The sequence below is a fragment of the Eptesicus fuscus genome, chromosome 8, assembly GCF_027574615.1.
Source record: "Eptesicus fuscus isolate TK198812 chromosome 8, DD_ASM_mEF_20220401, whole genome shotgun sequence".
NCBI classification, from domain to species: Eukaryota; Metazoa; Chordata; class Mammalia; order Chiroptera; family Vespertilionidae; genus Eptesicus; species Eptesicus fuscus.
The window spans coordinates 16,743,025-16,770,124 of NC_072480.1; the positions used below are offsets into that span (position 1 = coordinate 16,743,025).

General features: G+C 46.1%; 1 protein-coding gene across 1 annotated transcript in view; it reads left to right on the plus strand.

Moving 5' to 3' along the window:
• Positions 1-4,152: 4,152 nt before the first annotated feature.
• RCBTB2 (RCC1 and BTB domain containing protein 2) overlaps positions 4,153-27,100 on the plus strand; it is a 41,501-nt gene continuing 18,553 nt past the window's right edge. The window contains exons 1-4 of the mRNA XM_028151608.2: positions 4,153-4,254; positions 23,762-23,917; positions 24,139-24,289; positions 26,689-26,855. Of these exons, the coding sequence (XP_028007409.2) occupies positions 23,792-23,917; positions 24,139-24,289; positions 26,689-26,855 (444 nt within the window). The 5' untranslated portion in view covers positions 4,153-4,254; positions 23,762-23,791. The remainder of the gene's footprint in view (positions 4,255-23,761; positions 23,918-24,138; positions 24,290-26,688; positions 26,856-27,100) is intronic.

The following is a 27,100-nucleotide window of genomic DNA, read 5'->3' on the forward strand; positions in this document are numbered from 1 at the left end:
GGATCGATCCCGACACAGTGTATGAACTGCTGTGTGGGTGCTGACTACATGAAGCAAAATTGGTTTCAACAGGGTCTGGTGGTATTTGGATTTGCCACTTGTGGAGCTAATCAGGTCCTGCTGTGATAGGGTCTGAAGTCCACCACTGGGTGTGCTAGTTCTGGTGCCTCTTGGACTGAACTCTGGTGCAGGTCAATGTCCAATGCAGCCTGTGACTGGCCCTGGGCAACCGGTTTTGAGCTACAAAGTGACCCACAGTTTGTGCCTGTCTGTTCTGGGCCTAAGTGTGCACTAAGCACTAAGTTGCATATGAGGCCGGCTTCCACCAGCACTGAGCCTGGTGGTAGGTTAGCAAAAGGCCCAAGATACCCCCGTGACTGCTAGGCTCCATCACTGAAAGAGCCTCTGGCAGTGTGCAAATTGCAGGAGAACGTTTCTCAGCGAATCAGCAGGTAGGGGTGAGCGGTACCAAACTGATACAGATTCAAACTCAGCGCCAGTGCTTGGTACGAGGCCACCCAGCAAAATCTCAGGGTCCACCAAGGCCAGCTGCTCACAGAACTTTGACGTGGGGCAGAATCTCAGGAAGTCATCAGAAGGAGGCCCCGCAGTTTAACAGACTCAAAGAGACCAAGATTGGGCTGTGTGAAGGAAGGGATCGGCACAGGATCCGTGGTGCCGGTTGGGCCTGGGGGGGGAAAATGGCCCTGAAGCCACACAACTCAGTCTGTCCTGGATTCTGCCCAGACCTCCTCCAGAGCCTGAGCTCAGTGAGGCAGAGCTGCTTCGAGTTGGGAGGGTGAAGCCAGTGGACCTCCTGTGGGGGAATGACACAGGTCAGGCTCTCAGGAAGGTTCAGGTGAATGGCCCGCACTCCCGAGCCACACAACTCAGTCTCTAACACCCCCTGAGTCTGCCCAGGCTTCTACACCCAGAGCCGCAGGCAGCTGACACCTCTGCAGGGCTTGAGCTTGCAGGGCAGGGAAACAGGGAGTTGGGAGGGTGGGGCTATTGCATCCCCCAGGCTGATGCCATCTGGAGGGGAGTTCTTGACCCAAGAAAGATGGAGTTTGTGGGTAGTGTGGGAGAGGAACTATGCACAGGAACCCTGGCGGTTGTCCCTTTGGATTTGTCCTTGGAGCCACACAACCCAGTCTCTCCTCTCACAATTCTAGTCCACTTTGAGCTTCTCTCCCTCCACCAGAACTCAGGGTGAGTGGCTGCAAGTGTACCGTGTGCTGGCCCATTAAGAGGACATCCGGGTTTTTTAGCAGACTTCTATCTCTCCCTAGAAGACAGAATCCCCGCTGCTTTTCACAGCCAGATATTATGTGGGCTCTTCTTCCTGGCTCTGGTGCTCTGGGCTGGGAACCGGGTGTGGAGTTGAGACCCCTCACACTAACCCAGGACTTTTGCTGCTGGGATATCCCTCCAGATTCTCAGTTGCCTCACATGGGTGCAGGGCCAGCCCTTTTTGCACCTATGCCCTTCCTACCAGTCTCTATGTGGCTTCTTCTGCAGATACTTGGTTTAAGACTCTTATTCAACTAATCTTCAGTTGGTTATTTAGGTTGATTGTTCTAATTCAACCTAAATAACCAGTTTGGTCCTGGGAGGAGGTGAGTGTGACTTCCTCCTTCTCCACTGCTATCTTGGATCCCCTTGATTTCTTAATTTAGGTAAAAAATAGAGACAGTCTAACAGTTTCTTCCCATATTCCAACTGCTCCAGGGGTCAGACTTGTTACAGGAAGTTTCCCTTTCTATATTTTGGGACTATACCTGTTGAATCCTCTGCTCTAATTATTCTTGTTGTAATCACATCTTAACATTAAGTTCCCCATTAACAATATGTGTCAGTGCTAGAAATCAAAGAAAGTCTGTGCTATAAATTTTTCATAATTTAGGAATAATCTCAGGACCTTTAAAAAGTATCGACTTTAATTTTAAAATAGCTAAACCTTAAAAAAATAAATACTAATTTGTAAAGGAGTATCATTTGTGTAGGGAGAGAATTATTACTAGGTTGATTTGTAAATGATGCGTTACATTCTGTATGAAAGTGGTTTTCTGTAATTTTGCTCTCTAAATGGTAACTCAAATCCCTTAAAAATGTTTTAAATACGAAACAGTTTGGATAAAGGGAAAAAGTGACAAGAGATCTTGAGTGTTTGAATTAGAAATAATTCCTGTTTAACGAAAACTAAACTTGTTTAATGATGAATTTTAACTCTGGAGGTGGTCAGAGGAAAAGCCTTTTCCTGAACAGAAAACTAAGTCATTAGGTTTTCAATATAGACTCAGTGTTATACAGCTTTGCCATGGAAAGGAGGAAGGAGAAAGCTGATCAAGGTATAAAAAAAGGTAATCTCAAGCCTTTTTGGATTTGATATCAACCACTCTTAAGAGGTCAGGCTATCCAGGCAGTCAGGCCCACAGCTGGCACAAACCAACTAAAGTGAGAGTAGACAGTGGATTAGTGGATTTGTGTTTCTGTTGAAGTTTCTTAATGTAGTGTGGAAGCATATTTGAGGAATTAAAGGCATGTAATAGATTAATTCCACAAACATCTATTAAGTATTTTGCGGTACAGAAATTAATAAAGCATGATCTGTGCCCTCAAGAATTTCACAATCTAGTGAGATTTAAACATTCCAAGTAATTGTCGTATAAGGAAGGTATGTTGAGTGATAACCCCTCCTCTCTGACTGCTTTTCTTAGTCTGGCCATCCTCTCCTTTTAGGTAAGTACTATTGAAGGAGTCCCTCTAATTATCCCTTTTAAAATAAAAATTCTAAGTTTTCCCTTCAGTTATGGTTATGTCAGAGTTTACATTAAAAGGGCAAAGAGTAACTGGATTGTTTCAGGGGGAAAGTTTGTCTCAGGCAATGCCATGCATGTAAACTTCTGGCCCTGCTCACGTCCTGTACAATCAAACAAATGCAAGTCTCCTTCTGGAGCTCAATGGAGTAAGCTTTGCTTATAGACTTAAGTGACTACTATAGCAGCTGCAATAAGGGCAGCTAGGCATTCTGGAACTTCTCCAACGAAATGTCATTTCCCAATGAAATGACAAAAGCCAGACCAAACAAGAGACTGACATGACTACACTGGGTTGAAATCTGTTATTTTATCTGGCTGTCCTACTTCTGTCGAATCACTGAAATGTTGAACCTGCCGAAACCGGTTTGGCTCAGTGGATAGAGCATCGGCCTGCGGACTGAAAGGTCCCAGGTTCGATTCCGGTCAAGGGCATGTACCTTGGTTGCGGGCACATCCCCAGTAGGGGGTGTGCAGGAGGCAGCTGATCGATGTTTCTCTCTCATCGATGTTTCTAGCTCTCTATCCCTCTCCCTTCCTCTCTGTAAAAAAATCAATAAAATATATATAAAAAAATGTTGAACCTATGTCATTTAAAAGCCGGCCTATAAGCAATCGGCTTACTTTATAGGAACAGCTAATAATATTAGTTGTGGAGCATTTTACCAAAACCCACTCAGGCAATGGAAGTGTAGTAATCCGAAAGGAACCACTGCACATTGTAAAGCTGTGGTGCATTTCACTAAAACGTACTAAGGTCCGCAGCAGGGCATGCGGTGTAATACAACCAATTACTGCGACTTCCTCAGGGGAGTGTGGCTGTGCCCGGTCTTGGTCCCAAAGTAACTCGGTCCCCTCCTCAGCACACACCGCTCGTTATTTCAGCCTTTGTACCAGAGAGGCGCAGGGCTTGTCCCACAGGAGCCAGGCGACTAGGGGAACCGTGTGAAAAAGGCGATTTGAGATCCCAGAGGGGAACCCCCACTAGGAAAGCCGGGCAGGACAGCGGACAAGGTTGCGCACAGCATCACACGTAGGATCAGGCATCTCCCAACTCCCAAGGCTTTGGGGACCAGAACCACGGAGAAGGCGGGGGTGTCCCACATGGGAATTCCGGAGAAAAGGGCAGAGACGGGCCCGGGCGCGAGGCGGTGCCCAGCCCCAGGAGTCGGCTCCACCGGAGGGGCGGGGGTCGGCGGGGAAGAGCGGGGCGCGCCGCGGGCAGCAGAAACGAGAGGAGGGGCGAGGCGCCTTCCCCGGCCCCCCTCCCCTCGCGTGGGCTCCCCTCTCTTCCCCTCCCCGGTCCACCCGGCACCCGAGCGCATCCCGAGGCCTGGCCGCTTCCAGGGGAGGCGCCACCTCGTCGCGCCCGTCCCGGACGGTGCAGTGCGAGCGGCGCAGGAGGCGGAGCGGAGGCGGCGGGGCCGGCGCTGAGGTAGGGCTGGGGTGCGGCGCGCCGAGCCGGGCAGGGCCGGGGCCGCGGCGGGCCAGTCTCAGGTGTCCCCGGGGCGGTGCCGCCGCCCGCGCTGCGGGACGAGGCCGCCGCTCAGAAGCAGCTTCTGAGCCCCGAGCCGCGCCCAACCCCCGGGGGCGCAATGGCACCGGCGGGGCCTAGGCGCCGCCGCCGCCCAGGCCTAGGGACCGGGCATCGCTGCGCGTGCGCAAACCCGCCGGCGGGGGCTGGGCGCGGGGCCCGGGGTTGCACGCCCACCAGCCAGCCGCCTCGGCGGCGCTGCGCATGCGCGACGCTGCCGGCGGAGATAGCGGACCTGGTCCAGGGCGGCGTTTGACGTGGCCGTGGGGGTGTCGCCTGCCCGGAGACTACCCAGGCCGGGTGGGGGGCGTCCTGGGTGTCTCGGTCCCTTCCCCCCTTCCCCTTCCCCTCGCCGTCCCACGTAGGCTACTGGCGTGTTCGTTTCTGTCGCCTCGTCTCTGGCCCGGGTCCCGTCCATCTATTCACCTAGGCCCAGGCCCCAATCGGCTCACTGACTCCTGGTGCCTTCAGCTTTTGGTCCAGATTTCGAGGGATAAGGCACAGAGGTTGACCCATAGGCGAAGCTGTTGTGAAACTGATGTGGAAGGGATGGGGAGAAGTCGCTCTAAATCTTTATTTTAAGCTGGAAGGTAATTGCTTCTCTCAGACCCGGAAATGGGGATTAATTCAGGGGCAGATAATTTTCCAAGGGCCGCGCCTTGGCCGAACGGGAACTTCCCACTTGAACTGGAAGGCGAGGTCAGAGTGAACCTTTTGCTTTTGCTCTTGGGACGTGACCTACAACGTTGGAGCGGTTCTAGTCCACGACTGTGACTGCACGCCGGCCCTAGAGCTGCCCGCTGCCCCGCTTGGCCCCTCACTCTCGGTCAGAGCCGAACGGAAGTGGTCGCGCTCACACGTGGCGCTTTGGAAGGAGCTCCTTCCCCCGCTGGGAGGAGACCGTGGAGCCTGCGGAGCCTCCTGGCTCTGCACCTGCTGGTGCTGTTTCTGCCTGGCTCTACACCACCCTGGGCTCCTGGGGCTACTTGGAACTTTGCTAACCATGTTGTTACTGGGTGCCTTGCAATCTTACACGATGTGCTGATACAGACGTTTGGGGGCTGGCACAGAAGAAGTGCTGTCAGAGAATCTGAGTACTCTAGGTGAAATGGAATTTCTGTTTTCCAGGGCACTAGGTCGTATATGCCAGCACATGTTACCAATTGGAATATGTTCTTGCACACCCCACTCCCACCAGGCAGGCCTCATGGTTGGTATGGGACTCCTCAACCCTAGGGCCTATCCATTCATTGTTTTGTCCATGTTCAAAGCTTACTTTCCCTCCCCACCCACATCTGCACAGCACCCAGCTTCATTCAAGCCTCAAAACAATTGCCATCACTTCATGGAGGTAGCTACCTCTTCTACAGCTAGCTGCTTCTTGCTCTTAAGTTGCTCTGTTTGGCACTTACCACTATCTGATATGATATGATCTGTCTCCTCCATAATCAGATCTCAGTATATATATTTGTTAACTGTATAAATGAAATTGAAATTTGTCTCCAGAAATATTCTGTACTAAACTCTCAACTTGGATTCATTCATTCATTCAACAAACATTTATTGAGTGACTGCTTTGTATCAGATCCTGGCTAGGTGTTTGGATATGTCTGTGTACATAATAGACAATGATTTCTTTTCTTCTGGAGCTTACATTCTAGCAAAGAATGAGTAACAATAAACATTTATTTAATGCTATAAAATTATGAGTGCTATGAAAAAAGAGAGCAGAGCAAGGGGACTGGGCGTGTACATATGGGTTGCAGTTTTAACAGCCTGGTTACTGTGGGTTTGAAGGGTAAACTGAAGGTGATAGTTATGGCAGAGAACTGGTTTTTAGAATTAATTGTCTTTCTGGGAGAAAATGTTCCTTGCCATTCACTACTATGTCTTTCATTGGGACTCATACTATGACCATTATAGCAAGTGTAATCATCTTCTATAATATAAAGGTAAAACAAAATGTTTTTTCAAATTGAGTTCAAGTCACCCAGGGTTTTACAGTTTAACTCAGCACATCAAGTTGAGAGACTGGGCTCTTAAGTAGAAGAGGCTAGCCAAAGGAATACTACAGATGTGTTGGGAAAATTTGTATGTTTTCTTTACATTTAACTACACTTTGCAATTGTTTCTTAATGTCCCTCTGACTGTGTATGACTTGTGACGTTGTTTTCTAAGCGTGGTCATTGCTTTTCTTTATTTGAAACTGTTGAAGAGTCACTTGGTATTATGTCAGGCTTTAAGGTATTAAATTATTGCTCTTAGAGACTTCTGAATGAACCAGATAGGCCTAACCAAATTTCAGTCCATAATGACATGTCATTTTAGCAGACACACTGGTTAGTAGTGATTGCCTTACCAACAATAATGTGTAGAGACTGCCTTTTATATGCTTTGTACAGGGAAGTGAATTATTTGACCTGTTCTTTGAGAGGATTCAGAATGTATATATTACCATGTTCAGTCATCAAAAGATTGTCTGCTTGTCCAATAGTATTCAACCGTGTAGTTATTAAGGGTGTAGGGAAAACTCTTGAAATAGAGTATGTAAGAATAAGAAGTTATCTATTCTAAACAGGGATGATTTGGAAATAAATTATTGAACTATACACACTTAGGAAAACAACCAAAATAGGAAATGTCATGCAAAAGATTGTCTTAGTTGATGCATATTTAGTTTTGAAAATTACTCTTGCCAAAACTTGAAACATTGGCCCTTGAGCATCTAATTTTGACCCTGTAAAGGCAGCGATCATCAGCAGGAGCTTCTGCTTAGAAAAGGATGGATCATGTGGGATGATCTAATGCCATGACACTTATTCTCCCATTTTCTTTTCATATTGCAAAGCAAATATCAGTACAGTAAGAGCCTATAATAGCATAGTTTTAAAATTATATTTAAGCAAATGAGGAAGTGCATAAGGAACTATTTTACAAAGCACTTTTTTAATATGAGTAATTAACTATATACAACTATATACATGAGCCAAGTAATAAATCCTAAAACTTGTGTAAGGAAAAAAAAAATAAAGTAACATGTAGGATGGATCATGTGGGATGATCTAATGCCATGACACTATCACCATGAAGAATATCTTCCCAATACAATCCCAGCCCCTGTTCAGTGTCTGTAAGAAATATTGCACTCCGGTGCAGAAAAGGGGGAAACTTGTAAATAGATTTAGACCAGAAGCAAAAAACACATTTTTGCTATTCTAGTACACTAATAGTAAACTTTTCTCTATTTTCTCTATTTTTTTCTATGGCATTTAAGATGCTATGTTGTGTCTATGCTATTTGGTTATTATCTTCCTATGGTACTGATAAAATTTTATTTTGCAGGTGGAGAAAGAAATTGTGGGTTATGAGTTCTCATTTTTAAACCTGTATTGAATTCCTGTGTCCATGGTAAAGGCAATATTAAAATGGTGGCATTCTGATTCTAAGATGTTGTTTTCCTTAACTTTGGGCTATCCTCCCATACTCAGATGATTAAGTTAAGCTTAGCATCTTGAAAACTGTCTTGTCAGATGGAAAAGCCAAATCATACCAATTCAATGATAGAATTACATGGCAAATTTTATCTCTGGTATTACCTCCATCAAAACGTCCATATGAAAAAAATACCTATCAAAGTCCTGCCATATATATGTCACCATTCACACCACATTAAAATTCTATTGTTTTCTGCATGTTTTAACATTTTATCAAATGTGTATCATTCTGTAACTTAGTGATTTTGGTCAAAATTGTTTTGGAGATTTATCTGTGTTGATTCTGGATAATTTACTTAATTAGTGTGTGGTATGCACATACCTCAGTATATAGCTTTCTATTTCTAGTTTTGTTTTTGTGAACATTTTGTATATACTCTAGGGTTTATCTAGACCATTGTTTTCCAAATTATAAGGCATGACTTATAATGATCTTGAAATTATTTTAGTGGGCTGAGTATGTTTTAAAAAAATGAAATAGAGAAAGATAAGATAAAACAGCGTAGAATAGAATAAAATAGAAAAAATACAAAAGAAGATATAAGCATCTCATGTAGTAAGGGTAAGATTTTATGAAACTTTTGTTTCAACTATATATATATATATATATATATATCTATATATATATATCAAAAAGATTGAAAGGCAGTATTGTTGATTGCTCTCTAAAGTTATTATATCAGTTTACATTCCTTCCAGCAATTCGTCTTTTGGTCTGCATCCTCACCAACACTAGGTATTTTTCCTGTCTAATTTTGCAGATCTGATGGATGAGATCTATCTCATTGTGATTGCATTTCCATCATAAATTCCATGGTGAATTTGAGCATCTTTTTGTATATTTATTAATTTCTTCTGGCAATTGCTTGTATCCTTTGCCCGTTTCTAACGTGTCTTTTTCTTACTGATTTTAAGTGTTCTTTATATATTCTGGGTGCTCACCCTTGTCAGCTACCAGTTATATGTGTTGAAAATATCCTCTCCCATTCCTTGGCACGTTTTTCCTTTTGTTCATTTTGTCATTTATTATGCCAAAATTTTAAGCGTTAATGTAGTAAAATTTATTGGTCTTTTCTTTGTGGTTTATGCTTTTGTTTTGTGTCTTATTTAAGAAATCTTTCCCTGCCCTGAAATCATAAAGATATGTTTTATATTTTGTTCCAGAAGTTTGAAAATTTTGCTTTTTTCACATTCCAGATGTTTTCCTTTGAATTTTCTATGTTGAAATACTGTAGATTAAGCTTTTTTAGTATGCTTTTTTTTCATATGTTACATTGTCCGGATTGTTGAAGCCTGCTCCCAAAACTTATAAAGTATAATATCTAGAAGTTATATTTTACAATATTGATTTTTTTAAATAATTGAGTACCTCTACTGCTAACTTTTGAATAATAGAGCTGATATAATTTTTAAATTGTATTTTTCTCAGGTAAATAATGACTTTATTAAAGTTGCAAGATGGTATATTCTTTTCCTTCTCTGTTTCTTCTATGTGTTTGCATCATATTGGAATGTTTTTTAAAAAGGCATCTTTCACAATGCTAGAAAGTCCAATATGTTTTCACAGTACTGTAAAATAATAATTAATCTTGAATCATTTTTGTATATTGGATACTAAGTATATTGGGAATGTTGATCAACAAAAATGAAATTATGTTAATTGAATTCAACTGAATGTTTTTATTTGAATATGGTAATTTTCTTATGCCTAGATGTAATTATGTCTTATCAAGTAAACAGAATGGCTCATTTTTCATCATTCTAATTTTTAATGTGTTACTATTCTTGAAATTTCTAAAAGATACTGAAAAAAAAACTATTTTTTTTCTTCCTTAAAAAACCAGCATATACAGTTGTTAAAATAAATCTCTATCTACAATGGTACAGGGATGAGGTGGAAAAGACAACAAACAAGCAAAACAAAAACCTGGGTACTGCTCAGTGATTTGGCATATTAGCAAGATTCCCTTCTATCAGGAACAAAAGGTGGTCTAAAGTTTAACAATGAGGGCAGTCACATCTCTACTTTGGTCCTGTTTCTTTATTTCAATTTTTTGCCTTTGAATTCTCTTCCTCTCCTTTCTCTCCTCTTTCTCTTTATTCTCATCCCTCTCCTCTTTTTAAATTTTTATTCATTAAACTTGGGACAGATATGGAAAAAGTATTTCCGGTTAGGATGAGGCAAAAATAGAAGAATTTCCAATATAGTTAGTATCCAATATTCAAAAAGCTGTATTCAATGAATATATTGCATTCTACTTTGTGGTGGTTATAGCAATAAAAGAGTCATGGTGCCTTCTCTTAAAGCACTTTGCATATTAATAGAAAAGATTGTATAGGAATATGAAATTATCTTTCCACATTGACAACCAGATCTAGTTTTATCCTATATAATAAAAGGCTAATATCCAAATCAACCGAACGGTGGAACGACTGGTTGCTATGATGTGCACTGACCACCAGGGGGCAGATGCTCAATGCAGGAGCTGCCCCCTGGTGGTCAGTGCGCTCCCACAGGGGGAGCGCCACTCAGCCACAAGCTGGGCTCATGGCTGGCGAGCACAGCGATGGTGGCGGGAGCCTCTCCTGCCTCTGCGGCAGTGCTAAGGATGTCCCACTGATGGCTTAGGCCCACCATCAGTCAGACATTCCCCAAGGGCCTCCGGACTGCAAGAGGGACTGTGAGAGAGCACAGGCCCGGCTGAGGGACCTCCCCACACCCCCACACCCCCGGAGTGCATGAATGTCGTGCACCAGGCCTCTAGTAAATTTATAAGAAAACTCCAATTGATCCTTTGAAAGCAAGCATATCTTTTCCAAACATTAGAAGTAATGTTTGTATTAATTGCCATGGTTTGAGTTATAAGTATTCTGAATATATTATTATTTCTTATATTCTGAGAGATCTTTTTATAGCTGAGGAAAACAAAATTTTAACAGTATCCTCAAGGGCATATAAAATATCAATAAGGAACACCTTTAAGACTTGACCTTATTATTACTTTTTTAATCCTCCCCCAGGATATGTTTTTATTGATTTTAGAGAGGAAGGGTGAGAGAGAGAGAGAGAAACACCAATGTGAGAAACTTCAATCTGTTGCTTCTCCTATAAACCCTGAGTGGGAATATAACCCACTACCTTTCGGTGTACAGTAGGATGCTCCAACCAACTTAGCCACCTGGCCAGGGCAAGACTTGACCTTATTTTGGTTATTGTTTTTATCTGTCTATTATAAGGCTCTAACTATTTGTAGATAATATTAAATAAAATGTCCTCATGTTAGTACTTGAAATATCGATTGTATTTGAGTAAATATAATCCAACTTAAATCAGAAATATCAACATTATTAAATATGATTGCTGGAGAACCAAGATGGCGCCATAGGTTAAACACCTAACCTGCAGCCGGGCACAACAATTTCAAAAATACAACTAGAGGTCAGAACGGACATCATCCAGAATCACAGGAAAGTTGGTGGACTGAAATGCCCACAGCTGGGGGGAAGGAGAAGGCCACGGGGACAGTCGGGGAAGCCGTAAAAGCCTGAGGTATGGAGAAACTGGCGGAGACACGAGCGCGCACGCCTGCGGGGAGGATGGAACCGGAGAGGAGGGGGCGGCTGAGGACCTGGCCGGCGTTCACTGGCAGGAAGGAGATAAAGGCTCCGGAGTGCACTGAGCGTCGGCTCCGATTGCACTGAACCCCATTCCGGGCGAAACTCTGGGAAACTCACTCACTTTCGCAACTCCACCGCCCCCGCAGGCCGCCCGGCCCGGGACGCTGGGGACGCCGCCGCAGCGGCGGCGCCCGGAGCCCGGCGGCCTCCCAGCACCCGTCCCCGCCGCGCAGCCCCCGCGCGCCTGGCGCCGCGGGCCGCGCGCCCCGCACACCGGACGGAGGCCCGGGAGCCCTCTCCGTGCACCTCCCGGCGGCGCTAGACTTCAGTAGAGTTGACTGAATTTAAGGGATTAAGAAGTACAATTTGGGGGGACGCCGCGGCGGCGACGCCCGGAACGCGGCGATGGCGGTGCCTGGAGCTCGGCGGCCGCCCAGCGCCTGACCCCGCCGCGCAGCCCTCGCGCGCCTGGTTCCGCGGGACGCGCGCACCGCGCACCGGACGGAGGCCCGGGAGCCCTCTCCGTGCACCTCCCGGCGGCGCTAGACTTCAGTAGAGTTGACTGAATTCACGGGATTAAGAAGTACAATTTGGGGGGACGCCGCGGCGGCGACGCCCGGAACGCGGCGATGGCGGTGCCTGGAGCTCGGCGGCTGCCCAGCGCCCGTCCCTGCCGCGTGGCCCTCGCGCGCCTGGTTCCGCGGGACGCGCGCACCGCGCACCGGACGGAGGCCCGGGCGCCCTTTCCGTGCACCTCCCGGCGGCGCTAGACTTCAGTAGAGTTGATTGAAATGAAGGGATTAAGAAGTACAAATTGGGAAGTTTGAAAAAGATGGCGGCGGAGGTTAAAGGCTGTTCTGTTGCCTCGCACCCAGCGAAATCGGAGGGGATGAGGTGTGGAGGCGCGTGGGTCTGGCTGGTGGCGGGGGAAAGGGGCTTTTGTTCCAAACCTAGGGGAGATTAGCTCTCCATCACCCTGAAATCCATCTTCTGGCGAACCGCGGGAGACCCAGATGCCTGCGGGGAGAGGCGGGACTCTTGCGAAGGTGCGCCCAGCAATCAGTGTTTGCTGCGCTGGAGTGCGGAACGAGGGGACTTAGATACGTGGAAGGCAGAAGGACCAGACTCACAGCCATCGCGGCTCGCCGCACCATGGCCTGTTGGCGCCCTGAGACCCCGCCCCGCCCTGGGACCCGCCCCACACGTTTTGAAGACCTGCCCCGCAAGTCTTGCAGGCACACCTGCGCCCCAAGCAACGGCTTATGCATGTGGGTGGCCTGCTCTCTGGCAGCGGACCAGATGAACTGCTGTTCTAGTCGGACTGCTCCAGGGCCACTCAGACAGGAGGAAGAAACTACAGTTTTTGCTGTAATCCTTGCTGAGTGCCTAAGGCAGTAGCTGATCTACACCCCATTGGAGACCCAGAAACGAGGGCATCTAGTGGTCTGTGGGAGATGACACCAGATTTCAACCACGTGCATAAGGGACACATTCAACAGGAATATTCAGTGAGCGCCAAAGCTTTGCTGCACCAAGACCCGGCCCATAAACGAATCTCCTGCACAGCAACTCTTCCTTTATAGACAAAGAGAGCCCCCTCAGTGACACCAACAACAATCAAGACTTAACTATACAAAGGAGGACCAAGATGGAGGCATAGGGCGGAAGCCTGATTGTTGCCTACCACAACAACTTTGAGACTACGACAAGAGAGCAGAGCAGACACCATCCAAGACCACCATAGGGCTGGCTGAGTAGACGCTCTACAACTAGAATAAAAGAGGGGTATGTGGGATGATGCTGATGCCGGTGACCCAAAGACCACACTTTAAGAACTATGGCTCAGGCGACACAAAAGAACTATGGCTCAGGCGATACAACAGCGGCCTGGAACGTGCTCGGCGCAGTTCCCCCGGCGGTCTCCGGCTGAGGGGATGGCTCCACTGGCAGCCAAGCACGGACAGACGAGCCCCTCTGAGACATGGGGTGGGAGACTCCGCGCTTGCTGACCTCCGAGTCCGTCAAGAATCTCAACGCCCCGGAAGCGGCCAGGTGCGCATGCTCGGCGACCGGCCACCGATGCAGACCCAAGGGCCGACGCAGCGACGCCAGACCGGCCCACCGCCATGCACCAGGCGCACCGGAGCTTCGCCGAGCCGCCGCCCGACGAGTTCTGCAGCAGCCATACTGGAGCTCTGGAAGGATGGCCAGGGGAATTGCTGAGGGGGGATTGACCGGCAGGAATTGGGATCGGGAAGACGGGGCCCCGCTGAGACCCGGGTGCGGGCGGGGTTGCACGCCTCTGGGCTAGGGTGTGGTCACACTCCTCTGGGTATAAGTGAGGCCTCACGTCCCTGGGTCTAGGTGAGGCCACATGCCCCTGGGTCCAGGTGAGGCCGGACTCCGGGTCCGGGTGAGGCCATGTGCCCCTGGACCCGGATGACGCTGGATCCCGTGCCCGGGCGAGGCCAAGCGCCCCTGGGTCTGGGAGAGCCCACACACCCCTGGGTCCAGGCGAGACCATGTGTCCCTGGATCCGGGTGAGACCTCGTGCACCTAGGCCTGGGTGAGGTCACGTGCCCCGGGGTCTGAGAGGCCAAGCGTCCCTGGGTCCGGGTGAGACCATGTGTCCCTGGATCCGGGTGAGGCCGCGTGCACCTAGGCCCGGGTGAGCCCAAGTGGCCCTGGGTCTGGGAGAGGCCAAGCGTCCCTGGGTCCGGGTGAGACCATGTGTCCCAGGATCCGGGTGAGGCCTCGTGCACCTAGGCCCGGGTGAGCCCAAGTGGCCCTGGGTCTGGGAGAGGCCAAGCGTCCCTGGGTCCAGGAGAGACCATGTGTCCCTGGATCCGGGTGAGGCCTCGTGCACCTAGGCCCGGGTGAGCCCAAGTGGCCCTGGGTCTGGGAGAGGCCAAGCGTCCCTGGGTCCGGGTGAGACCATGTGTCCCAGGATCCGGGTGAGGCTTCGTGCACCTAGGCCCGGGTGAGCCCACGTGGCCCTGGGTCTGGGAGAGGCCAAGCGTCCCTGGGTCCGGGTGAGACCATGTGTCCCAGGATCCGGGTGAGGCCTCGTGCACCTAGGCCCGGGTGAGCCCACGTGGCCCTGGGTCTGGGAGAGGCCAAGCGTCCCTGGGTCCGGGTGAGACCATGTGTCCCTGGATCCGGGTGAGGCCTCGTGCACCTAGGCCCGGGTGAGCCCAAGTGGCCCTGGGTCTGGGAGAGGCCAAGCGTCCCTGGGTCCGGGTGAGACCAAGTGTCCCAGGATCCGGGTGAGGCCTCGTGCACCTAGGCCCGGGTGAGCCCAAGTGGCCCTGGGTCTGGGAGAGGCCAAGCGTCCCTGGGTCCGGGTGAGACCATGTGTCCCTGGATCCGGGTGAGGCCTCGTGCACCTAGGCCCGGGTGAGGCCACGTGCCCCTGGGTCTGGGAGAGGCCAAGCGTCCCTGGGTCCGGGTGAGACCATGTGTCCCTGGATCCGGGTGAGGCCTCGTGCACCTAGGCCCGGGTGAGCCCAAGTGGCCCTGGGTCTGGAAGAGGCCAAGCGTCCCTGGGTCCGGGTGAGACTATGTGTCCCTGGATCTGGGTGAGGCCTCGTGCACCTAGGCCCGGGTGAGGCCACGTGCCCCTGGGTCTGGGAGAGGCCAAGCGTCCCTGGGTCCGGGTGAGACCATGTGTCCCTGGATCCGGGTGAGGCCTCGTGCACCTAGGCCCGGGTGAGCCCAAGTGGCCCTGGGTCTGGGAGAGGCCAAGCGTCCCTGGGTCCGGGTGAGACCAAGTGTCCCAGGATCCGGGTGAGGCCTAGTGCACCTAGGCCCGGGTGAGGCCACGTGCCCCTGGGTCTGGGAGAGGCCAAGCGTCCCTGGGTCCGGGTGAGACCATGTGTCCCTGGATCCGGGTGAGGCCTCGTGCACCTAGGCCCGGGTGAGGCCACGTGCCCCTGGGTCTGGGAGAGGCCAAGCGTCCCTGGGTCCGGGTGAGACCATGTGTCCCTGGATCCGGGTGAGGCCTCGTGCACCTAGGCCCGGGTGAGCCCAAGTGGCCCTGGGTCTGGGAGAGGCCAAGCGTCCCTGGGTCCGGGAGAGACCATGGGTCCCTGGATCCAGGTGAGGCCTTGTGCAACTAAGCCCGGGTGAGGCCACGTGCCCCTGGGTCTGGGAGAGGCCAAGCGTCCCTGGGTACGGGTGAAGCCAGATCCTTGGTCCGGGTGAGGCCATGCGCCCCTGGATCCATCCGGGTGAGGCTGGGTCCCAGGCCCGGGTGAGACCACGCGCCCCTTGGGTATGGGTGAGGCCACGTGCCCCTTAATCCGGGTGACGCCGTGCCCCTGGGTTCGGCCGAGACCAAGCCAGAGGGAGTCGGACCTCCACCACCACCATTTGTCCACCATCCAGAGCTGAGGGGTCAGGGCTGACATGTACACATAAGGAACTACTGGACATTGAAATTGGGTCTCAAAAGAACTGTTGGTCCAGGGGGAAGCTCGCTACAGATTGATTCATTTGCCTGTCAGCATAACTATTATTGCTCGTCTCACATTTAGTTCTTGTTAGTATATATCTAGTGACATATGATCTCGCTCATCTAGGGGAAATGATGAACAACATAGACTGAGGAACAAGAACAGAACCAGAAGCAAGGAGGCATTGATCGGACTATCGGGCCTCAGAGGGAGGATAGGGGAGGGTAGGGGGAGGGTAGGGGGAGGGGGAGAGTTCAACCAAGGGACCTGTGTGCATGCATATGAGCCTATCCAACGGTTGAGTTCAACAGGGGATTGGGGCATGCGTGGGGAGAGGGGTGGGATGGGAATGGGGGGATGAGGACAAATATGTGACACCTTAATCAATAAAGAAATATAAAGTAAAAAAAAAAAATAAAAATAAATAAATAAATAAATAAAAAATAAAAATAAATATGATTGCTTTTTGTTTAATCCTCATTGGAGGATATTTTTTTCCATTGATTTCTAGCGAGAGAGTGGAAGGGAGGGAGGAAGGGGAGAAAGAGAGAGAGAAACATCCACGTGAGAGAGACACATCAATTGGTTGCCTCCCACATGCGCCCGTACCGGGGCTGGGGGACCTGTAACCGAGGTACATGCCCTTGACCAGGAATCCAACCCAAGACTCTTTGGTCTGTGGGCCTACGCTCTAACCACTTAGAAAACTGAGGAGTAGAGCGAGGGCTCATTAAATTGCTTTTTGTTTTTTTCATCTTTTGTGACGAGATAGTTGTCTTGTAATGACTGAATCATGGACATGGTGCATATATTCTGATAGGGCTGCTTCTGCTGTTACTTCTACGTGGTAGAAAATATTGTGAAGATGGTTCAGGCAGGGACATCCAGTACTATTGCTACATACTTGATGGCTGTTGTTTCAGATTTTTTGTTAAAGTTTAGGATATCAAAGCCATGTTCATTCATCGTTTCATCCTTTTCATTCATTACCTCCCCTCTCCCCTACCTTTTTCCCCCAGCTTAGTAAATCATATATCTCTCAGTGGAGCCGAGAATTGATAAGTCTGCTGTTCACAGTGATTTTGAATTTTCCAATCCCAGGGAAAGTTTGAACAAGGTCAAAAGTTTATTTTTCTTTATCTATAGAAAGTCAACTCTGAAATGAAAATTTTCTACTTATTTCCTTTTAGATTTAAGAATCTACATTTGTCCTGGGATTGCTTTTCAAACCTCAGCAGGAGGATTCCCATAAGAAGCAATAAGGTAGTTCCAGAACAGTTAAAACACCTTTCGAGTTTTATAGCTATTAACTCCCATGCCTAAAACTTAATTCCTTTATCTTCTCTTCACCATATTTGAGCTCAGCTTATTTTCTCTGTTAATTAGAAGTAATTTTAACCTGCCTAGTTTCATTTGACATATGGGATGCTGATTTTACCAAATACTTTTTCCTCAGGGACTGCACAGGACTGAGTCCATATGGAAGAAGAACTTCCCCTTTTTTATGGAGAAAGTGGCAAGGTTAGAAAAAAAAAAAACCATGCCTTTGGAGCATGTATTTTCTGTGGCATGAAACACTTCATCAAACATTTATTGGTCATCTGATAGGAAGATCAGTGAGATAGTATCTATCTTTGAGGGGCTCACAGTATAGTGACTAGGACGCCAACAGATCATTTTGTGGGTATCTAGAATGTAAAGTTTATAGAACCCAGCAAGGAACTATGGATATAGTCTGAGGAGTAGAGAGAGGGTTCCCAGAGATGGTGACGTTTGAGCTGGGTGAAATAATGCTGTCCTATAGAAGGGTTTGAGTTGGAATGTTCACCCATTCCCAGAGATTTTTAAAAATTATAGAATACTTCATCTTAGATGACATGATCTTAATTCATTATAGATATTCTTTAATTTACTTCTGTTTCATGACATCTGAACATTACAGTCAACCAGCTTTAGTCCACTCAGTGTCCAATTGACATTAAAAGTTTCACATCTTTCAGCATGCACATTGATTTCCATCTAGTGTTAATTTTATTAAATTTAGAGAATATCTGCTCTTCACTGTTAGTATCTGCTTAATATTAACTGCCACTATTAACTTCTACTTTTCTATTTCCACTCTTTTTTAAATAAAGTATTGTAAAAATACAGTGAACAATGTAAATTATACAAAGCGAGCAATGTTTTAGAAGTTTCTGAAATTGAACCATAGTATTACCATGTGCTGATTCAAAGTGCTTGTTTGTGAGTCCTTGTAGGAAAGTCCAAAAATAGCTTAGAAAAGTAATATATAGGACTGGAGAGTCTTACAAAATGTTAATAGGAAAATTCCTAACTTTTCTCTGGAGACAGATTTTATAAAATAAAAAATGGACTCAAAGAATTAGCAATGAAATTACTTTATTACATATAAAGTGTTATACTGCCAGGAAATCTTCAAAGGGCAAGGTGTTGGCTGGTTTTCTTTCTTTCTTTTTTTTGCTAGGAAGTCCAACATGTAATTTTAATTCTTTCCCATATGCTGTATTTTAAATTGAATTATGACAACTTAATAATTGTTTGTAGTTAAGTGAAGTATCATAATCCACTTGGTTCTCATTGATGGGAAAACAATTACACATGTAGCACACACTCAAAGGAATAATAAAATGCATTTTGGTTTCTAACTTTATGGAACTCTATTTCCTTAATTATGTTTTCCTTGAGCTAATTATAACTTTGCTACTTTGCATTTCCCAAACAGACGCCAGCAAAACATGGGGGAGGTGGACTGGATGTGAACAAAGCAGTAAAGGAGAGCTCTCATTCCTTGATAGCGCCTTTTCCCCCACACAGATTTTTCTGTTGCCCACTCTTGGCTCCTGTTCAGCCAGTCCCTGACAAAACCGTTGGGCATAGAGGCAAGGCAGTTGGGTGCCTTCTATGGAGATGGCTCCCATCCTGCAGGTGGTTGCAGTATGATTGAGGCTCCTATAGGGTGCTGCGTGTGAATTCTTGTACTATATATACTTTTATTATGCAGAGTGGGGCAAAAGTAGGTTTACAGTTGTAAGTACGTAAAACAGTATATTCTTGTTTCATAATTTATTCTTTAATCATAATTATTGTATGATTTTCCATACAAACAACAAAAAATGAATTTTTGATGACTAACTTTAGCAGCCAGCCTCTGACAGATTTAAAAACAAATATATTCACACCTCTGTTTTACTTAGGTTATATTGTAGTTATTTGTTTTCTATTAAATTGTGAGAATTTGAAGGGAGTGATTATGTCCCATTTTTATACCTTTAATATTGGACACTCAATAAATGTTCAGTGATACTGTCAGACCCAGTGTTCTCTTGACCAGAAGTGTCCTTTCACAAATGTATGCTGCAGGTGACATTACAAACACACTGGAATCCCAGTGGTCAGCAGAGTTATGAGCTGGGTACTATAGATTTTGTAGAGATGGGCTAGCGTTTAGTTGCTAGTTGACTTTGCAACCTGATTCTAGGCATCTAGGAAACCACTTGATTTTATAGCAGGGCAGGTTGAAATCCAAAAGCCTGCTCGAAAGGGAAAAATTAGGTAGCAATAAGTCATTGCTGCTTGTTTTCTCGTATATTGCCATCTGCCCTGTTCATGCATGACAACAACCCACAGTGGGTATCACTGCCCTGCTCATAAGGACTTTGTGTGAGCAACAGCCAAAGCCCTGCAAATACAAGCAAGCACTAGGTCTACCAGCAATATAACTTTTTATGTGAACTTCTTACTCAGCAAGAGATCATGTGTGGAAAGAAATCCCAGCTCATCCATTCGGAGCTAGTGATCTTGGAGGATTACTTCGTCTCTCTGGGCCTGTTTCCTTATATGTAAAACGAGGATAGCAATATCTGTGTCCTACAATTGAGAAGAATAGAAATAATATATACGAACTCTTAACTAGCAAATAAGATATCTTCATTAAATATTTGATGCCACATCCCAAACATTGTTCTTTTTGAAATTTCTAGAGTTAAGTAGGAAAAATCCTATCTAATAAAAGAGTAATATGTAAATTGACTGTCACACCAAGACACAAGATGGCCACCCCCATGTGGTCAAAGATGGCTGCCCCCATGTGGACACAAGATGGCTGCAGGGGAGGGCAGTTGTGGGAAGTTAGGGGTGACCAGGCCAGCAGAGGAGGGCAGTTGGGGGTGACCAGGCCGGCAGAAAAGGGCAGTTGGGGGAGACCAGGCCAGCAGGGGAGGGCAGTTGGGGGGGACCAAGCCATAGGGGAGGGCAGTTGTGGGCGATCAGGCCAGCAGGGAGGGCAGTTAGGGATGACCGGGCCAGCAGAGGAGGGCAGTTGGGGGGGACCAGGCCTGCAGGGGAGGGCCAGGCCTGCAGGGGAGGGCAGTTGGGAGGGGCCAGGCCTGTAGGGGAGATCAGTTAGGGGTAACAGGCCTGCTGGGAGGGCTGTTGGGGGGGACCAGGTCAGCAGTGGAGGGCAGTTGGGAGCCAGCAGTCCTGGATTGTGAGAGGGATGTCCGACTGCCCATTTAGGCCCGATCCCAGTGGTCAGATATCCCTCAAGGGGTCCCAAATTGGAGAGGGCTGGGCTGAAGAACACCCCCCCCCCCCACCCCCCGTGCATGAATTTTGTGCACTGGGCCTCTAGTATTAAAATAAGGACCTCATAGAAAATTAGGTTCTTTGTAGACATAAGGAGGTGGGTAATTTAAAGTAGAAGCTTAGGTTCTATCCTTAGCTCTAAAGGGACCTTGGGTGCTGCCCAAAAGATAATGGAAGACATCATTCTTGGGACAGAGTCTCACAGTTCAAGTGGCATGGTGAAGTTAAGGGGCTGGATTAGGCATCAGGGGAGCTCACCCCGGTTCAGGCTCTGCTACTAACTCAGGATTGTTCTGTTAGCAGTGACAAGCTGCTTTGCCTCTGTATTATTTTCCTAAGGGTGCCCTAACAATAACAAACTATATATACTTTTATTATGCAGAGTGGGGCAAAAGTAGGTTTACAGTTGTAAGTACGTAAAACAGTATATTCTTGGGGCTTAAAATAACAGAAATTTATCCTCTCCTAGTTCTAGAAGCTAGAAGTCTAGAACCAAGGTGTCATTAAGGCCATGATTCCTAAGGGTGGAAGGGACAAATATCCTTTCAGGTCTGTAGAAAATAAGTATCTAATATGATCATCTTTCTACCAGAACTCATTCCTAGTAAGGTTAACTTAATAGCCGATGGGAAAGACAGGCCTAAGAAAATCCCTTGCTCCTTTAAATCCATAAGAGTATGATGATTATTTCTTATTTATTTTTAATCCTTACCTGAGGATATGTTTATTGATTTTAGAGAAAGAAAGGGAGAGAGAGAGAGAGAGAGAGAGAGAGAGAGAGAGAGAGAGAGGAACATTGATCAGTTGCCTCCTGTATGCACCTCATTCAGGTTGAACCCACAACCTAGGTATGCACCCTGACCAGGAATTGAACCCACAACCTTTTTATGCTCCAACCAACTGAGCAACCCACCAGGACAAGAGTATGATGATTATTGAGAAAAATGGCCAAACATGTCATTTAATAGGCATATTGGCTGTTTATGCATCTTATTGTAATCTACAAAAATATTGAAATTTGAAAAGTACATAAGTAAAAGTGTTTTCAGTATAGCAAATCAATAAAAGCGCTCTTCAAAATAGCTTTATAATGTCCACCTTGAATGCTCTTTTCTCATCATGAGTGCAGATGCTCATGAGCTAAACATGTAAGTTTACAGTCATGTGCCACATAACCATGTTTTTTGGTCAATGAAAGTTCACATAGGATGGTGGTCTTATCCTATATAATAAAGAGGTAATATGCAAATTGACCATCACCCCAATACACAAGATGGCCACCCCCATGTGGTCAAAGATGGCCATCCCCATGTGAACACAAGATGGCTGCCACAAGATGGCCAGCAGGGGAGGGCAGTTGTGGGCTATCAGGCCAGCAGGGGAGGGCAGTTGGGGGGGACCCAGGCCTGCAGTGGAGGGAAGTTGGGGGCAACTAGGCCTACAAGGGGAGGGCAGTTGGGAGGGACCAGGCCTGCAGGGGAGGGCAGTTCGGGGTGACCAGGCCAGCAGCGGAGAGCAGTTAGGGGGGACGAGGCCTGTAGAGGAGAGCAGTTAGGGGCGACCAGGCTGGCAGGGGAGGGCTGTTAGGGGTGACCAGGCCAGCAGGGGAGGACAGTTAGGGGCGACCAGGCCGGCAGGGGAGGGCAGTTAGGGGGGACCAGGCCTTCAGAGGAGGTCAGTTGGGGGGGACCAGGCATGCAGGGGAGGGCACTTAGGGGCGATCAAGCTGGCAAAGGAGGGCAGTTGGGGTGACTGGGCCATCAGGGGAGGGCAGTTGGGGGTGACCAGGCCAGCAGGGGAGGGCAGTTGGGGGCGACCAGGCTGGCAAGGGAGGGCAGTTAGGGGTGACTGGGCCAGCAGGGGAGGCAGTTAGGGGCAATCGGGCCAGCAGCGGAGCAGTTAGATGTCGATCAGGCTGGCAGGGGAGTTGTTAGGGGGTGATCAGTCTGGTAGGCAGAAGCAGTTAGGGGCAATCAGGCAGGCAGGCAGGTGAGCCAGCAGTCCTGGATTGTGAAAGGGATGTCCCAGATTGGAGAGGGTGCAGGCTGGACTGAGGGACACCCCCCACCCTCGCACCCTCTGTGCATGAATTTCTTGCACTGGGCCTCTAGTAAGATTATAATGGACCTCAAAAATTCCTATTGCCTAGTGACATTGTAACATTGTAGTGCAATGCATTACAATTGCCTACAGTATTTAGTACATAACATGTATAGAGGCTTGCAGCCTAGGAGCAATAGGCTATATCATGTAGCCTAGGTACATAGTAGACTATAACCACCTAGGTTTATCTAAGTGCACTCTATGATGTTCACATGATGACAAAATTGCCTAACAATGCATTTCTCAGAAGGTATCACTGTTGTTGCCCTGCCACCCCCATTCATATGTTGAAATCCTAACTTCCAAAGGTGATGGTATTAAGAAGTGGGAGGTGCTTAAGTCTCGGGTGGAACACTCATGATTGAGATTAGTGCCTTTCTAAAACGGGCTCCAGAGAGATCCCCAGCACCTTCCACCACGTGAGAACCACCAGCAATGAACCAGGAACATGACTGTGCTGGTGTCTTGGTCTTGGACTTCCCAGCCTCCAGAACTGTGAGAGATAAATTTCTGTTGTCAAGTCACTCCATTTGTGGAACTTTGTTATAGTAGCCCTCGCAAATGAATACATACCTTCGGAGTGTTTCTTCCTGCCAGTACCCAAACCTGCGTGGGGGATGAGGGAATCCACCAGCTATTTAAACTGAAGGTCAGAACTGGCCCCTGACCTGAAATTTCTGGACCGTTTCCTTGGTATCACCTTCAGCATTGTTCTTTTCCAAGGACTTGTTTTGTTAAGACTTGGGCAGCTAATGAAATAGTCCTACCTCTCCCCCTTACCCTCCTGCTTTTACAACCAGCCTAGTTTCCAGAGCTATGTTTAAGACACAGCCAGCACTTAAAGGGATGGCTAGCTATTCGGCTCCCAATGTTTGGCCTTGGATGATTCCCATGTCCTTGACGAAAATTAGTAGGTGGCATCTGATTCTGTCCAGAGCTTCTGGCTCTCGGTTGCAGTGAGCAGTACTGAAGCACTAGAGCTGGTGAAGGCAATTTCCTCCGCAGTGAGAGCCTCTCAAAAATAGAAAGAACTCGTTCCTCATGAAATCAGGCCTGCTCTTCTACAGAAATGAAAGGGGCAAAGAAATTTAATTTTTAAATGAATAGTCTCAATATATATATTTTCCTTTTCAGCCAGTACAGGCTACGCCATCATCTCTGAAGATGTTAGATGTGGGGAAGTGGCCAATTTTCTCCCTTTGTTCTGAGGAAGAGCTGCAGCTAATTCGCCAGGCCTGTGTCTTTGGAAGTGCTGGCAATGAAGTTTTATATACTACAGTGAATGATGAGGTAATTTTGAAGAAAAAATTCAACCACTTCTATTTTCAGTAATAAATTTGCTAGGTAGACTGAAGACCTTGGGGGAACTAAAGAATTAAGGTTTAAAAAAAATTACAGAGTAGATTCGTATTTTTAATATAATAAAGCAGTTTTGTTTTAGGAGGACGATGCCTGTTTGAATGTAATTACAGGTTTGTCAGAAGTAGAACTAACGGTGGTTTTCCCCACAGGTTTTTGTGCTTGGCACAAACTGCTGTGGCTGTTTGGGATTAGGTGACGTCCAGAGCACCATTGAACCTCGGAGACTGGATTCTTTAAGTGGCAAAAAAATAGCCTGCCTCAGCTACGGGAGTGGCCCCCATATTGTTCTTGCGACAACAGGTAACCTAGGAGCACAGTGTCGAATTTTAGCCCTTGCTTTATTTATTGAAAAACAAGAGTAGGACCACCCCCTAAACCAAGAACATATTTTTTGATTGGACAAGAGTTTCTGGCTCTGCCTTATGAACTTGATTATGCTTTGGACGACATAAAATATGAACATATCTGAATATCCGAGTAAAGTAATGTAGCAGATGGAATCTAGCAATTATGGGCACTTTAGATATAAGAATGGCAGTGCGTTAAGCCCAGTAAGCCCCTTTTGTTTACACTTTACAAGTATAATTATTTTGATTTGAGATTCCTGATCTATGAACTGAAAGCCTAAAGCCAGATTCCAGCATCCCCTTCAACTCTTAGCATTCTGTGATTCTTATGTTAGTGACTGATGACTGTAGTTAGTATTAGTAATATAAGGAATTAAGTATTCTCATGGCTATTTCGTGAATTCAGACTAATAAGACATTATAATTAAAACATAATTTAGAGTTTTTCTTAAGCTAGTAACATTTTGTTAGTATTCTTTAAACCGAAAATAAATTTTCTATTCTTTTATGTGCTTATTTCACATTAAAAAAAATAATCTTTAGGGATTATTGGTTGCCAGTAATAGCAGGCTTCATTATTTAGATCATTTCTTCCCTGAAAACAACTATTAAAATATTAAAAATATTTTTCATGAGGCATCAAAGCACTGACAAGGCAGAAAGGAATTATCAGATCAGATTTAGGAGAAAGTGTGAACTAAGAAGTCAGAGGGGAACGTGAAGCCAATTTGGCCTTAAAGACATCTGCCTGTCCACTGAAATGGAGTGTGGTCTAATGTACTCATGAGGTGAAGGGGTCATAGGTCAACACAGTAGGCTGAGACCACCGAGGGCTACACTCTCAGGGCAAGGATGAGCCCGTTCTTCCTTCTTACAGGACCGAACTAAAGAATTCCTTGGCTCTGAGCAAATCAGGAAGGAAAAATAGAAAGAAAACCTCTCCCTGAGAGATTGTAACCATAGATTTGTATTCCAATTCACATCAGACTGGATGGTCCAAGAAATCTTAAGTCTTGAATTTATTAAAGAGATACCTTCCAGTACCTTCTTAAGTTGATGTAAATCCTTTCTTTAGGAAGGCACCTTCATTCTGGGCCTGAGGGAGTATGATGCCATTGAAACATAATTTTCCAATTGCTATTAGCAGCACATAGTCAAAGGCAACAAGGTACATAAGGAAACAGGCAGCATGAAGGAGAACCAGCAAAACAGCCAGCAAAAACTGACGACAAATATTAGGTATTAGAATTACCAGACACCAGTGATAAGATGGCTGTATTTATTGTTTGAAAAAATAAAAAATAAGCTCTAAGATACCTGCAGAGATCATAAGAGAGTTGAAAAAGAACTAAATGTATGGTATAATTATCCAAATGAAAAACTCAGTAGACAATTTAAGCTGCAGTTTGGACACAGCAAAAGAGAAAATTAATAGACTGGAAGATAGATCAGAAATAATTATTCAGAATGTAGCACAGAGAAAATATGGTAGAAAATACAGATGAAGCAAATATATACTGTATGATTCCATATCTTTAAAGTTTAAAAAGAGGACAAATAACTTTGGATTTATATGTGGGGCTTTGGGAGTGAACAAGGTTATATTTTCTCACCTGAATGGTAGCACATGGGTATGTGTGTTTTATAATTATTTATGAAATTGTGCATATATATTTTATGAACATTTATGAATGTGTATTATATTATGCAATATGTGATATAATAACAAAGATTAAAAAATAACTTGGTGGCCTAACCGGTTTGGCTCAGTGGATAGAGCGTCAGCCTGCAGACTGAAGGATCCCAGGTTCGATTCCGTTCAAGGGCATGTACCTTGGTTGCGGGCACATCCCCAGTAGGAGGTGTGCAGGAGGCAGCTGATTGATGTTTCTCTCTCATCGATGTTTCTAACTCTCTATCCCTCTCCCTTCCTCTCTGTTAAAAAAATCAATAAATTTAAAATAAATAAATATAAATGATGTTCTTTTTAAAAAAAATAACTTTGTGATCATTTTATAAATAAGGAAGTTAAATTTTTTTACTTTCAACCTAATGTTTTTTTTCTATGTACTCTATTAAAAGCAACCTTTTTTCTGCCATTTATTAAGAGCCTATCTTCCAGCTATTATAATTGCATATTTAAATTTCATCTTGTTGCTTTGAGGTAGAATGTAGTTTATATTTTTCAAATGCATATTTTTATAGAATGAGTTTGGTGGAATAGGGAAGTTGATTCGCTTTTGCAACTTAATTTTTAGTTTCACTTGTAGAAGTGTGCAGTATATATTTTCATATGATGAAGTAGATATTTTGAAAGCTAATTATGTTTGTGTTTTGTGTTTATTTTTTCAGAAGGAGAAGTCTTTACCTGGGGTCATAATGCTTATAGCCAGCTGGGCAATGGGACAACTAATCATGGTTTGGTGCCCTGTCATATCTCTACTAATTTGTCCAACAAACAAGTGATTGAAGTTGCCTGTGGGTCTTACCATTCTTTGGTGCTAACATCTGATGGAGAAGTAAGAATAGTCAGCATAAATGTCATTGATTTTTTTTTTCAGTAAAATTATATAGATTCCTATAGCAGTCCTAGAAGGATGATCATTTGATTAAAATGACCACCTCCCTCAAATTCAGTTTTATTCTTGTTAGCAACTCATAGTCATGGTGTTTATACTATTTTTTACCTTCATGCAATAAAAATGTCTATTACTGCAAAATTTAAGAGGATGTGCTATTTCTTCTATATTGCTATACTCAAAGG